This window comes from Canis lupus, chromosome 21, assembly GCF_003254725.2.
Source record: "Canis lupus dingo isolate Sandy chromosome 21, ASM325472v2, whole genome shotgun sequence".
NCBI classification, from domain to species: domain Eukaryota; kingdom Metazoa; phylum Chordata; class Mammalia; order Carnivora; family Canidae; genus Canis; species Canis lupus.
In genome coordinates, this window is record NC_064263.1 from 30,316,387 (window position 1) to 30,328,832 (window position 12,446).

Below are 12,446 nucleotides of genomic sequence, written 5' to 3' on the forward strand. Positions count from 1 at the left end.
AATTATTCACTTTTGTGAGTTAGTGTTCATCCTTTAGTCTTCCCTCTTCCTTACTCCACCACATCCCACCTGTCACCAAATTCCTTCCTTCCTTCTGCTTCCTAAATACCACTCAAATCTGCTTTTCCATCCATCTCCAATTTCTGCCCCCCAGCAGCCCTGGTATTTTCGATCTAGTGCTGACTTATACCATACGATGTCGCTGTTGAGCTCCTCTCTGCCGTCACCTGTCCTGACACTGCTGGTGATAGCAATAGCCTAGCTACCGTGATAGGCCACAGGGCTAGTTTGGAAAGGGTAAGTTCTCTTCCTTGTGTTCTACTCAACCTCAGGTGCCCCTCTAGGGGCTCCCTCTCTCTCGGTTTTCTCAGTCTCAGCTCTTGGTATTGAGTCCCATTGGTTATTTCCTTCAAGGCTCCAGAGGGTCATGCCCAGTGTATTTCCATAATCTGTGGAACCAGGCTGTCTGAGTTTGGATCTTTGCTCTGCCACAGTGTGATTTTTTTTAAAAGATTTTATTTATTTATTTGAGAGAGACAGAGACAGAGCATGAGCAGAGGAGAGGAGACAGAGGGAGAAGGAGAAGCAGACACTCCAGCAATTGGGGAGCCCAGTGTGGGGCTTGATCCCAGGACTTTGAGATCATGACCTGAGCCAAAGGCAGATGCTTAACCTACTGAGCCACCCAGGAGCCCCACTTTTTTAAGCTATTATTTAAATCCCAGTTAGTTAACATACAGTGTACTATTAGTTTCAGGTATACAATATAGTGATTCATCACTTACATACATCACCCGGTGTTCATCACTACAACTGTGCTCTTTCATCCCCATCACCTGTTTCACCCATCCCCCACCCCCCACCCACCTCCCTCTGGTAACCATCAGTTTGCTCTCTATAGTTAAGAGCCTGTTTCTTGGTTTGCCTCTCTCTGTCTTTTTTCCCCTTTGCTCAGTTGTTTTGTTTCTTAAATTCTACATATGAGTGAAAGCATATAGTATTTGTCTGTCTCTGTCTGACTTATTTTGCTTAGCATAATACTCTCTAGCTCCATCAGTTTTGCAAATGACAAGATTTAATTCTTTTTATGGCTGAATAATATTCCATTGTGTATATATACTACAGCTTCTTTGTCCATTCATCAGTCAGTGGATACTTGGGTTGCTTCCATAATTTGGCTATTGTAGATAATTCTGCTATAAACATTTGGATGCATGTATCCCTTTGAATTAGTATTTTTTGTATTCTGTGGGTAAATACCTAGTAGTGCAATTGCTGGATCATAGGGTAGTTCTATTTTTAACTTTTTGAGAAATTCCATATTGTTTTCCAGAGGCTGTACAGTCTGTATTCCCACCAACGATGCAAGAGGTTCCTCTTTTTCCACATCCTTGCCAAGACTTGTTTCTTTTTTTTTTTTTAAATATTTTATTTATTTATTCATGAGAAACACAGAGAGAGAGAGTCAGAGACATAGGCAGAGGGAGAAGCAGGCTCCCCTCAGAGAGCCCGATGTGGGACTCAATCTCAGGACCCCAGGATCACAATCTAAGCTAAAGGCAGATGCTCAACCACTTGAGCCATCCAGGTGTCCCAAGACTTGTTGTTTTTAATGTTATTAATTTTAACCATTCTGACATGTGTGAGGTGATATGTTATTACAGTTTCGCTGATGATGAGTGATATTGAGCATCTTTTCATGTGCTATCTATATGTCTTATTTGGAAAAGTATTCCTGTCATCTGCCCATTTCCTTTTTTTAAAAGATTTTATTTATTTATTCATGAGAGACAGAGAGAGAAAGAGGCAGAGACACCGGCAGAGGGCGAAGCAGGCTCCATGCAGGAAGCCCGATGCGGGACTCGATCCCGGGATCCCGGGGTCACGCCCTGGGCCAAAGGCAGGTGCCAAACCGCTGAGCCACCCAGGGATCCCCATCTGAACTTTTTTTTCTTTTTAAGAGTTTTATTTATTTATTCATGAGAGACACACACACACAGAGAGAAAGAGAGAGAGAGAGAGGCAGAGACACAGGCCCCATCTGCCCATTTCTTAATTGGATTATTCATTTTTGGAGTGTTGAGTTTTATAAGCTCTTTATATATTTCCGATACTAATCCTTTATCAGATATATCACATGCAGATATCTTCTTCCATTCTGTAGGTTGCCTTTTAGTTTTGCTTATTGTATCCTTTACTGTGCAGAAGCTTTTTATTTTGATGAAGTCCCAATAGTTCATTTTTGTTTTTGTTTCTCTTGCCTCAGGAGACATTTTTAGAAAGAAGTTGCTATGGCCAATGTCAAAGAGGTTATACTGCCTGAGTTCTCTTCTAGGATTTTTATGGTTTCAGTTCTCACATTTAGGTCTTTAATCCATTTTGAATCTATTTGTGGGTATGGTATAAAAAAGTAGCCCAGTTTCATTCTTTTGCATGTGGCTGTCTAGTTTTCCCAATACTATTTGTTGAAGAAACATGTAGAATGAATTTAAAAGTTTTCCTTCCTTTTCTATTTCTTGGAATAGTTTGAGAAGAATAGGTATTTTTTTAAAGACTTTATTTATTTATTCATGAGAGGCACAGAGAGAGAGAGAGAGGCAGAGACATAGGCAAAGAGAGAAGCAGGGAACCTGATGTGGGACTCGATCCCGGGCCTCCAGGATCACACCCCAGGCTGAAGGCAGGCACTAAACCACTGAGCCATCCAGGGATCCCCAAGAAGAATCGGTATTGACTCTTCTTTAAATGCTTGGTAGAATTTGCCTGTGAAGCCAACTGGTCCTGGACTTTTGTTGCCACTATTTGATATTGATAATATTGTTGAACCTCCCTGAGGCTCAGTTTGCTTATCTATAAAAAACATGGCCAAAAATATTATCTACCTCGAAGGGTTTTTGTGAGAACAGTTCTGGAACTCTGTATTAAAAGGGTTAATACAGGCAAAGGAGTTGACATTCTTTTTTTTTTTTTTTTTAGTAGTTGACATTCTATATGGAATGCAGTAAGCAAACATACTATACTGTATTTCATGCTATACTCCATATCATACTACTTTTTTTTTCTTTTTTTGTAAGTAAGCTCTATGCTGGACGCAGGGCTTGTACTCATGATCCTGAGATCAAGACCTGAGACCTGAGCTGAGATCAAGAATTGGACACTTAACTGATTGGGTCAAGCAGGCACCCCTGCATATCATATTTCTATATTGTATTTTGCTGTTCTTTGCATATTTTAACATCTCTGAACTTAAAAGGTGTGTTATAATTGATGGCATGCTAGAGTTTAGATGGCATTGCTTTTTTCTTTTGGTGTGGTGCTTCTTTTTTTTAATCTTTTTTTTAAGATTTTATTTTTATTTTATTTACTCATGAGAAATACAGAGCGAGAGAGAGAGAGAGAGGCAGAGACACAGGCAGAGAGAGAAGTAGGCTCCATGCAGGGAGCCTGACATGGGACTCGATCCCAGGTCTCCAGGATCACACCCTGGGCTGCAGGTGGCGCTAAACCACTGCGCCACTGGGGCTGCCCAGGTGTGGTACTTCTTATAATCAATAATATCTTAGTGGTGTCAGTGATTTGGTGTTATTCCGGCCCTTAGAAATAGTGGAGATGTTCGTATCACCAAAGGCAGCCTCCAAGATAACCTTCTAGCCCCATATGCACCTGACAGCTTCTTTCTGTTAACCCTTAAAAACAAAAAAGGCAGATTACACATTGTCTTTGGTATCTCTTCTCTCAGAGTAGAGCCACTAAGACTCCTGAAACAGAAAACTTTGATCCCAATAGGGCATTCTGCCATTCATGAACATGTCATTCCCATGCCTTTGCAAGGTGTGCTATTTCATCTGCTTGATGTGCCTTTGCTCTTTGGAGCATTACCTACTTCACACACTCAACTCCATTGTTTCCTCCCAGAGGAGGCCTTTCCCAGCCTCCTCAGGCCTCCTCTCCTTTCACTATGTCAGGCTGAGGGCTCCTGAGCCCTCACAGAGCCTTTATCACACGGTTTGTGATTGTTCATTTGTCTGTCTCTGCCACCACACTGTCAACTTCTGAGGGTGGGAACACTTCCTGTCTCACCCACTCACCCTGATCTCCTGGTGCCCAGCACAGCCTTTAGTAGGTGTGGAGAGCTGTGGACAGCACCAGTGAATAGCAGCCCTGACCGGACACTAGGCAGGGGTCCAGTAAGTGCTCACTGAGTGAGGGAATGAGTTCATGGTCTGACTTCCCTTTCCCCCTTCCCCACTCTGGACCCACAGCACTTCCCCAGCACCCCTTCCCTTTCAATAAACCCCAAAGACCTAACTCTCTCTTTTCTTCAGAATCCAAGCTGGATAGCATCAGGAGGGACATTCTTACACATGTGCAGAATGAGTGCCGGACCCGCAGTCAGCAACTAATAACAGAGCTCAGGGATTTCACGGAGGTCTTCCAGGGCATCAATTCAGACATTGATGCCATTGCACGGTGCTCCCAAAAGGTAGGCTCCTCGTATCTTCCTTTTCCATCTTGCTCACCTGCTCAGCAGACTTTCTTCAGGTCTCTGGTGAGCTCCCAGTGGGCCCCGATACTCATGTATGTGATCTGCTCTTACTAACCCTCACCCTGTTCTCATGGCCGTCAGTTTCCTCAAGTCAGGCAGAAGCCCTGGCATAATGAGAGACGTGGTTCTGCTCTCTGTGATGGTCAGCAAGAGATCTATTGCCCTGTCAACAGAGTAATGATTTGGTTGGGAAGAGCTGTGCTGTCTTGACAGAGACCTGGGTCAGATGGGATCTGATCCCATTGTGCCCCTGATCCCAGTTGGGTAAAAGGAGGCTGCTAGGGTCTGGAGCCTCTAGAAGGCAGGAGTGCCCTCAGGGATAAGCCCAAACTGGTGTGCAGGGTTGTGGGGGTCCTGGTCTCATGCTGTAGCCCCTGCAGTTAAATGAAGCCAACGAGCAGTACAACATGCTGGAGGAGCGCATGGAATACATACAGTCACTCCACGAAGTCATCCGCAACCACTTTAGCCTCTTTAGTGATGAGAATGAGGCCCTGGACATCTCGGTGAGAAGGCAATTCCTGAAGTCACCCATGCCTCCCACCCTCCTCCCCGATGCTCGCTTCTTGACTGCACTCTGCTTGCCCCACAGCTCCTGGATGTGTGGGAGGCATTTCAATTCGAGAAAAGCCAGGCCTCAGAGTTCCTGCTCAGCAAGCGATATGCTATCGTGCCCAAGCTGCAGCAGCTGATAGCAGCAGCATTGGTGGAGCTGGAAGGCCTGATTGACAAGGCCCTATCTGGCCCCTTCATGGACCCAACCCAAGAGCAGAGGAGCACTGAGCGCCAGCTCATCTCCCTGGAGCGTCAGTTCCAGAACACAGCCAGCCACCTCAGTGAGCTGCACCATGCCTATGCCACCTTCACTGGTACTGAGGATCCCTGCCCTGCCCCCACCACTCTGTGATAGACCCTCCAACTGAGATAAGGGTCCTGTGTCCTGAGAGTCCCTAGGAAAGTCTTGGGAATCACATAGCTTCATTTTATTTAGTCTCACTTATAAATGAAAGTTGCAGGACAAAGTCTTCATACATTGGCTTTGTCGAGGGTTGTACATAGGGCAGGGGATCAGGGTGCTTACAGTCTGGTAGGGGAGGCAAATAAGTGAACATTCCATTAGAATGTGATGGGGTTAGAGGGCTAGAAGCCTGAGCAAGAGAAATGTAAATGTGCCCTCACTGTAGTTCTTAGCCTATTCAGCCCAGTTCTGTATTAGCTGGCAGGGTCTAGAAAAAAGGGTCTTAATAAGCCATAGCCACTGTTTCCAGCCAATGTGGTGTAGAGGGGCAGCTGCTGAGATTCTCGCCCATAGGAAGAGACCAGGACAGAACTATTGGTCTTAGCCCTCTGCACAATGATTCCCTAGACTAGTTCCCTTCTGCACATAAAGAACTTCGTGGGCTTGAGTTTCTTTTCTTAGGTGCAGTCACTTTGATCAGTTACTTTTATCCCCTGGAAGGTCACATTGCTTCTGAGTTGCCTCTTGGCCAACTACCAACTATTATCAACTCTGCCTGTGGGCATCCCCAGCCCCAGGGCCATTAGGCCAAATGTAAAGTAGAGGACACCCTGAACCATCCTCAAGCAAAGGGCATCTTCTTTGGCCAAGTATGGAGAGTATCCCCTGGTCCCATACTCTAATTGACATAGACCCCAGACCTTGAACTTTCCTCTAGGGACTGGGGATGTTGGTGAAAAAGCAGAGTGGGGGCTCAGGCCTTGTGATGCCAGGCCCAGGAAACCCCACAGGACTGCTGTTAGTTCCTTCTTCCATCCCTGGCTCTTCACCAAACTCTCAGTTTTTGTTAAAAGAATCCAGGATCTTAGAGCTAGGTTATTAATACTACTCATTATTTTCCATTATGTATGTTTTATTTTACTCAAACCTTTGACCTTTGCTTAGTTTGATAACAAAGCTAACAACTATTTTGACATCTAAGGTTTACTGGTTTTGTTTACCCACTACCATTTTTGTTTTAATTGAAGTATAGTTGACAACCAATGTTACAGTAGTTTCAGGGGTACAATATAATGATTTGAGAAGTGATTCTGTACATTATGCTGTGATGACCACAAGTGTAGCTACCATCTGTCACCATACAATTCTATTACAGTACCATTGTTTATACCCCTATGCTGTCCCTTTCATCCCCGTGACTTCTTCATTCCATAACTAGAGCTGAATCTTCCACTCTCTGTCACCCATTTTGCCCAGCCCCTTACCCCCTCCCTTCTGGCAACTCTCAGTTTGTTCTCTATATTTATGGGTCTATTTCTGCTTTTTGTTTGATTATTCATTGGTTTTGGTTTTTTAGAGTCCATATATAAGTGAAATATGGTATTTGTCTTTATCTAACTTATTTCACTTGGCATAATACCCTCTAAGTCCATCCATGTTGTCACATTACTATTTTTAGAAATATCACATCTTTTCATTATTTTCATTCTTAAGTGGCTGTAATATTTCTTTTGAGTATTTTTTCTAAGAAGGAAGTTTTAGGTGTTAAAAATTTTAAGCTCTTTATGCCTAGAATGACTTTATAAGGTCCTTATATCACAGCTTGGCTAAATATTGCATTCTGGAGTCACAAAATTTTTTCTCCAAACTGCATCATTGCCTTCTGATAGTTGGCACTATGGGTAAATATGATACCAATCTAATTTTTTTCCTGGCTAGGTAATCTGTTTATCAGTTATTTGATAATGGTTCTTATTATATTTTCTGTGGTTTCCTTCCAGAATTCATACTTATATGTTGGATTTTCTGGATCTCTTCTCCATTTCTTTAATCTTCATCATTATTCATTCCTTTATTCTGAATTCTGGAGAAAAATCATGAGCTGGTCTTATAAACTTCTACTCTGTAATTTCCATTGCATTTAAAAATGTGCACATGTATGTATTTAAGATTTTATTTATTTATTCGTGAAAGACACAGAGACAGAGGCAGAGAGAGAAGCAGGCTTCCTATGGGAGCCTGATGTGGGACTGAATCCCAGGACTCCAGGATCGTGTCCTGAGCCGGAAGGCAGACACTAAACCACTGAGTCACCTAGGCGTCCCATGCACACATATTGTTTGTGTATGCATGCTTATATGCATGTGTATATGTACATGAATGTGTGTATATGTGTATATAAACCTGAGTAGAAAAAAAAATAAACCTGAGTAGATCTTAGTTGCTAAGATAATTGCTTACTAGGGCTCCTCAGAGAGTGGATGATTCCAGGGCTACCACAGGATAGATATAAGATAAGCCTAGGATATTTTTTTAATCCAGAAAGTAAGAGAGTAATAAATTCCTTTAATAAGTGATGGGAGCATGTCACAAGGACACAGAAGGATGTCAACTGGCCAAATCTGGGACAGTTTGAGCACCAAAGTACAAAGTAAACTATTGGAAAAATAGGAATATATGAATGTATTATCCATGCTAATAATAAATAAATACATAAATCAATGAGGGAGAAATGAGGACTTGCACTTAGAGTAGAATGGCAGGAGTCAGCTGGTAAATGGGGAAGGAGAAAATCTGGAGGGAAAAATCATCATTTTGTAAACATTCTGGTAAATATTGAATCAGGTAAGGATCATCAGTGGATGTCAAATCTGAGGGCAGATTTGATGAGGAGTAGAACATTTGCACATTCTTAGAGATTTCCTACAGAGACTACTTATTAGTTGGAAGGGAGGAGAAAAAAAACTAGCAATTATTTAGTGGAGAAATTGGGCAACATTTTGACCAGGTGATCAAAGGTTAACATCACCAATGAGGGAGAGATGGAAATCATGTTCCTCCAAGACATGGTACCCAGAAGACACAATACTTATTCAGTAGTCTAGCTGAGAATGTATAACTTCAGTTGTGAAGAAAATCAGGAAAGTTCAACATTATGAACTTTCTGCTAACAAAAAAAGGAGAAGGGGGTCGATATACTTAAAAAATATCTATTAGAAAATATAAAGGATGTGAAGATTGTTCTAGATGAAAGACGTTAAAGAGACATGACAAGTGAATGTGGTACTTGATCTTGGACGGACACTATACTTGAGGGGAAAAAATGCTATATAGGACATTATTAGGTCAACTGATAACATTGGAAAGGACTGTATTAAAGTATATCAATGTAATATATATCCCTGTTCTTAGTAAATACACATCTGAGTGTTTGGGGATAAACAGGGCCATGAAATATGTAATTTACCTTTAAATAGTTCAGAAAAGAATTATGTGTTTGTGTACACATATGCCCATACACACACAGAGCATGTAAACACAAATGATAAAGAGAATGGGCAAAATGTTAGCAAAAGGTGAATCTGAAGAAATGGTATGTAGATATTCTTTTTACTGTTTTTGCTTGCAACTTAAAAAAATTTGAAATCACGTAGTGTCTGGGTGGCTCAGTCAGTTAAGTGTTGGACTCTTGATTTTTGGCTCGAATCATGATCTCAGGGTTGTGAGACTGATCTCTTTGTCAGGTTCTGCATTCAGTGTGGAATTTACTTAAGATTCTCTCCCTCTGCCACTCCCCTCGTCCCCTCCACTCCCATGGTCTCTCTCTCAAAAAAAAAAAAATTGAAATCACTTCCAAATAAAAAGTTTTAAAATGCAGTGGAATTTACTGTGTAGATACCACAGCAAATGTCTGTCAGAGGATATTTGCTATTAATCCTCAAGACTGTCTTTCTCATGTGTCTGGAGATAATAGTGCCTGTTCTTTCTTACAAAGGAAGTTCTTCACTTGTCCAGTATTTGATGTTGAGACAACTGCTATCAAAGATTATTTGAGTTTAGACAAAGGAAGATTGGAAGAGTTTAAAATTACTATCTTTCTTTTTTTTTTTTTGGTCAGATGAGAGCTCTGATAGCCTGATAGTGATTCTAAGCCTCTCAGTATTCTGATCTCCACAATGGATGATGCTTACACATGTAAGATGCATAATTCCCAGCATTTGGGTGTTATTTTATCATTTTTTCTCTCAAGAAAGTATATTAGAATTCAAATGAATGAGAATGACAATTTTACTGCAATATCCTTGAATCTTGTCTGATGTCTCTTAAGTTACAAACCTCAGTACTATCATAATTATGATTATTTTAAAAGATTTATTTGAGAGGGAGAGCATGTACCTGTGTGGGGGTGGGGTGGGAGCAGAGGGAGAAATTCCCCAAGCAGACTCCCCACTGAGTGCGGAGCTGACACAGAGCTCCATCTCACTACTGATGAAATCATGACCTGAGCCAAAACCAAGAGTTGGACACCCAACCAACTGAGCCACCTAGGTGCCTCCTCAGTACTATAATTATTAACTGCAAATTACCTTTGACACCTGTCTCACAACTGAATATAAATTATTGGTCAAGAATTAATGCAGCAGCTTATGAGATGAAGGGAGGGAATAATGACAAGAAATACACAAAATAGGAAAGTGTCACCATTTATCCTTTATGGCCCTCTATGGGACAAATCATTTTCATATGCCTCTCACTGGACTTATTCATCTGTCTAACATATTTGTTGAGTGCCTATACTGTGCACTGGGCTTGCAGTATATCAATGGGCAGATAACAAATCACCTGCCCTCACATTGTAGCTGGAAGAGAAAGACAACAAATAGTAAATGTAAAATACAACCAAATTATGGAGTATTTTAGAAAGTGACAGGTGGCATAGAAAAAAAGAATAGAGCAGGTGAGAGGTGTTGACAATGGAATATTACTCAGCTATTAGAAATGACAAATACCCACCATTTGCTTCAACGTGGATGGAACTGGAGGGTATTATGCTGAGTGAAGTAAGTCAGTCGGAGAAGGACAAACATTATATGTTCTCATTCATTTGGGGAATATAAATAATAGTGAAAGGGAATATAAGGGAAGGGAGAAGAAATGTGTGGGAAATATCAGAAAGGGAGACAGAACGTAAAGACTGCTAACTCTGGGAAACGAACTAGGGGTGGTAGAAGGGGAGGAGGGCAGGGGATGGGAGTGAATGGGTGACGGGCACTGGGGATTATTCTGTATGTTGGTAAATTGAACACCAATAAAAAAAAAAAAAAGAAAGAAAGAAAATGCCAGAGAGGGTAGATAGTTTGTAAAGGCTTGGGCTACACAGGCCTCAAGCAGAAGGACTTGAATTTGGTGAGGGAATGAAGTATATGATTCTCTGAGGAAGAGTGTTCCAGAAATAATGAACTGCAAGTCAGAGGCCCTCAGCAGGAGGGAGCATGCCTGGTGCACCGAGAAACTGGAGAGAGCCTGGTGTGGCTGGAGCGGAGTCAGTGAGATGGAGGCTAACAGAAGAAGAACCCTTCTCTTTTGCTGCCATCACATTTTCCCAGATAGTCTTTCCTTGGAAAACCTGTATTTGGATGGTCCCCACCTACATTGGACTGAACAATTTTGGCTACCCCACCCCTGGCATTTTCAAGACCTTCATTTTGGCCATTAGGAGCTCTTGACTGACCACTCCCCATCATGCCCCTTCTCCACACACAGCCCAGGCCTCAACCAACCCTATCCCACAGGGGACGAGAGTCCTGTGCCCTTGCCAGTCTGTGGGACCCGTCCGATTGTGCAGCAGCAGCGCATCTGGCACCTGTACCGAGTCATCTCGGAAAACATCAGCGAATGGAAGTGCATGGCTTTTGCCAAGGTGCTGATGCCCTTCCTTGGAGTTCCTGCCTGAGGGTGGAGTCTGTGGGGATAGGTGGGGAAGGGTCTCCAGCTGACAGTGAGCCTTTCTCCCTACAGTTCAGCATGACTATGGCCCAGGAGAAGACCGATGGCTGGCTGACAGAGGCAGCCCGGATGAGTACAACCCTGGGACTGCACAGCCCAGTTCTGCAGCACTGCATGCGCATGCTGGAGGAGTTTCGCAGCTACCTGCCATTACTGACCAAGCTCGGCAGCCTCCAACTCCAGAACTTTCAAGCCCTTCTTCAAGGTGTGTTTTGGGTAGAGTCAGGGAGGGGAAGGGAAGGACTTGGGGATTAGAACAGTGTAGCACCTGGATTCCCTGCTGCTGCTGGAGGCAACACCTGTCCTCCCTGGATTCCTCCTTGTCTTACCCCCACAGGTCCTAACATTTCTAGTCTCCTGCACCATCATGTGGGTCCTCTCTGCTGACTTGGACTAGACTAAGGCTAGAGTCTTTGCTCTGGTCTCTGTGTTGTGCTCTGGACCCTACGTTCTGGATTCTTAGCTCTATGTTGTACTTTCAGATCTGCTATCTAGGAGCTGGGCTGGGCTGGGCTGGGCTCAGGGCTGCAGATCTGGGACTCTGGGATATAGACTGTACTCTGCCATACACTGGGTGTTGCTCTGACTTCTCCCCTTTACCTCCAGCCCTAGGGCTAGGCAGTCTCCACAACATGGAACTCCTAACACTGGGCCAGCTGCTCAGTTGTCCGCTGCTGGAATTTGCAGATCGAATCAATCAGGTGGGGCCCTAAGGAATTGGTCAAAGCCCAGGACCTATTTGCTAAGCTCTAACAGATCCAGTTAAGTCCCAGCAGCCCCTTGTGACAGGGGACCGAGGATACTGGGTTATGGGTGGGAACGTGGGAGGTTGAGTTTGCTGTCCTGTTTGGAGGGTGTGGGCAATCTGATGGGTGGTTTCAGACGCTGACTGAGTGTGTGCCCCACCCCCAGAAAGAACTGAGTGGCAGCCCCAAAGTTGTGGGCACACAGGATAGCAGATGTTCCCTGAACACCTGCCCTGTTCCAACTTGAACTGGTTAAGGTAGTGTCTCCTTAGCTCAAACCTTGCAAAAGAGTGAGTTTCAAGGCAGCAGCTTTAGGTCAAAGTATGCTGCTGCTGACCTGCCTGAAGCCAAGCGGGCCTGCTCTCCATCTCTGACACTTCCACTACCCTGAGCCTTGGCCTTTGAGTCC

At 43.4% G+C, this 12,446-nt stretch overlaps 1 protein-coding gene across 1 annotated transcript in view; it reads left to right on the forward strand.

Annotated features, from left to right (window-relative positions):
• The window catches only part of DNHD1 (dynein heavy chain domain 1), a 79,750-nt gene that overhangs the window by 35,115 nt on the left and 32,189 nt on the right, over positions 1 to 12,446 (forward strand). The window contains 6 exon segments of the mRNA XM_025459327.3: positions 4,326 to 4,483; positions 4,927 to 5,086; positions 5,089 to 5,415; positions 11,078 to 11,205; positions 11,304 to 11,496; positions 11,898 to 11,992. Of these exon segments, the coding sequence (XP_025315112.3) occupies positions 4,326 to 4,483; positions 4,927 to 5,086; positions 5,089 to 5,415; positions 11,078 to 11,205; positions 11,304 to 11,496; positions 11,898 to 11,992 (1,061 nt within the window).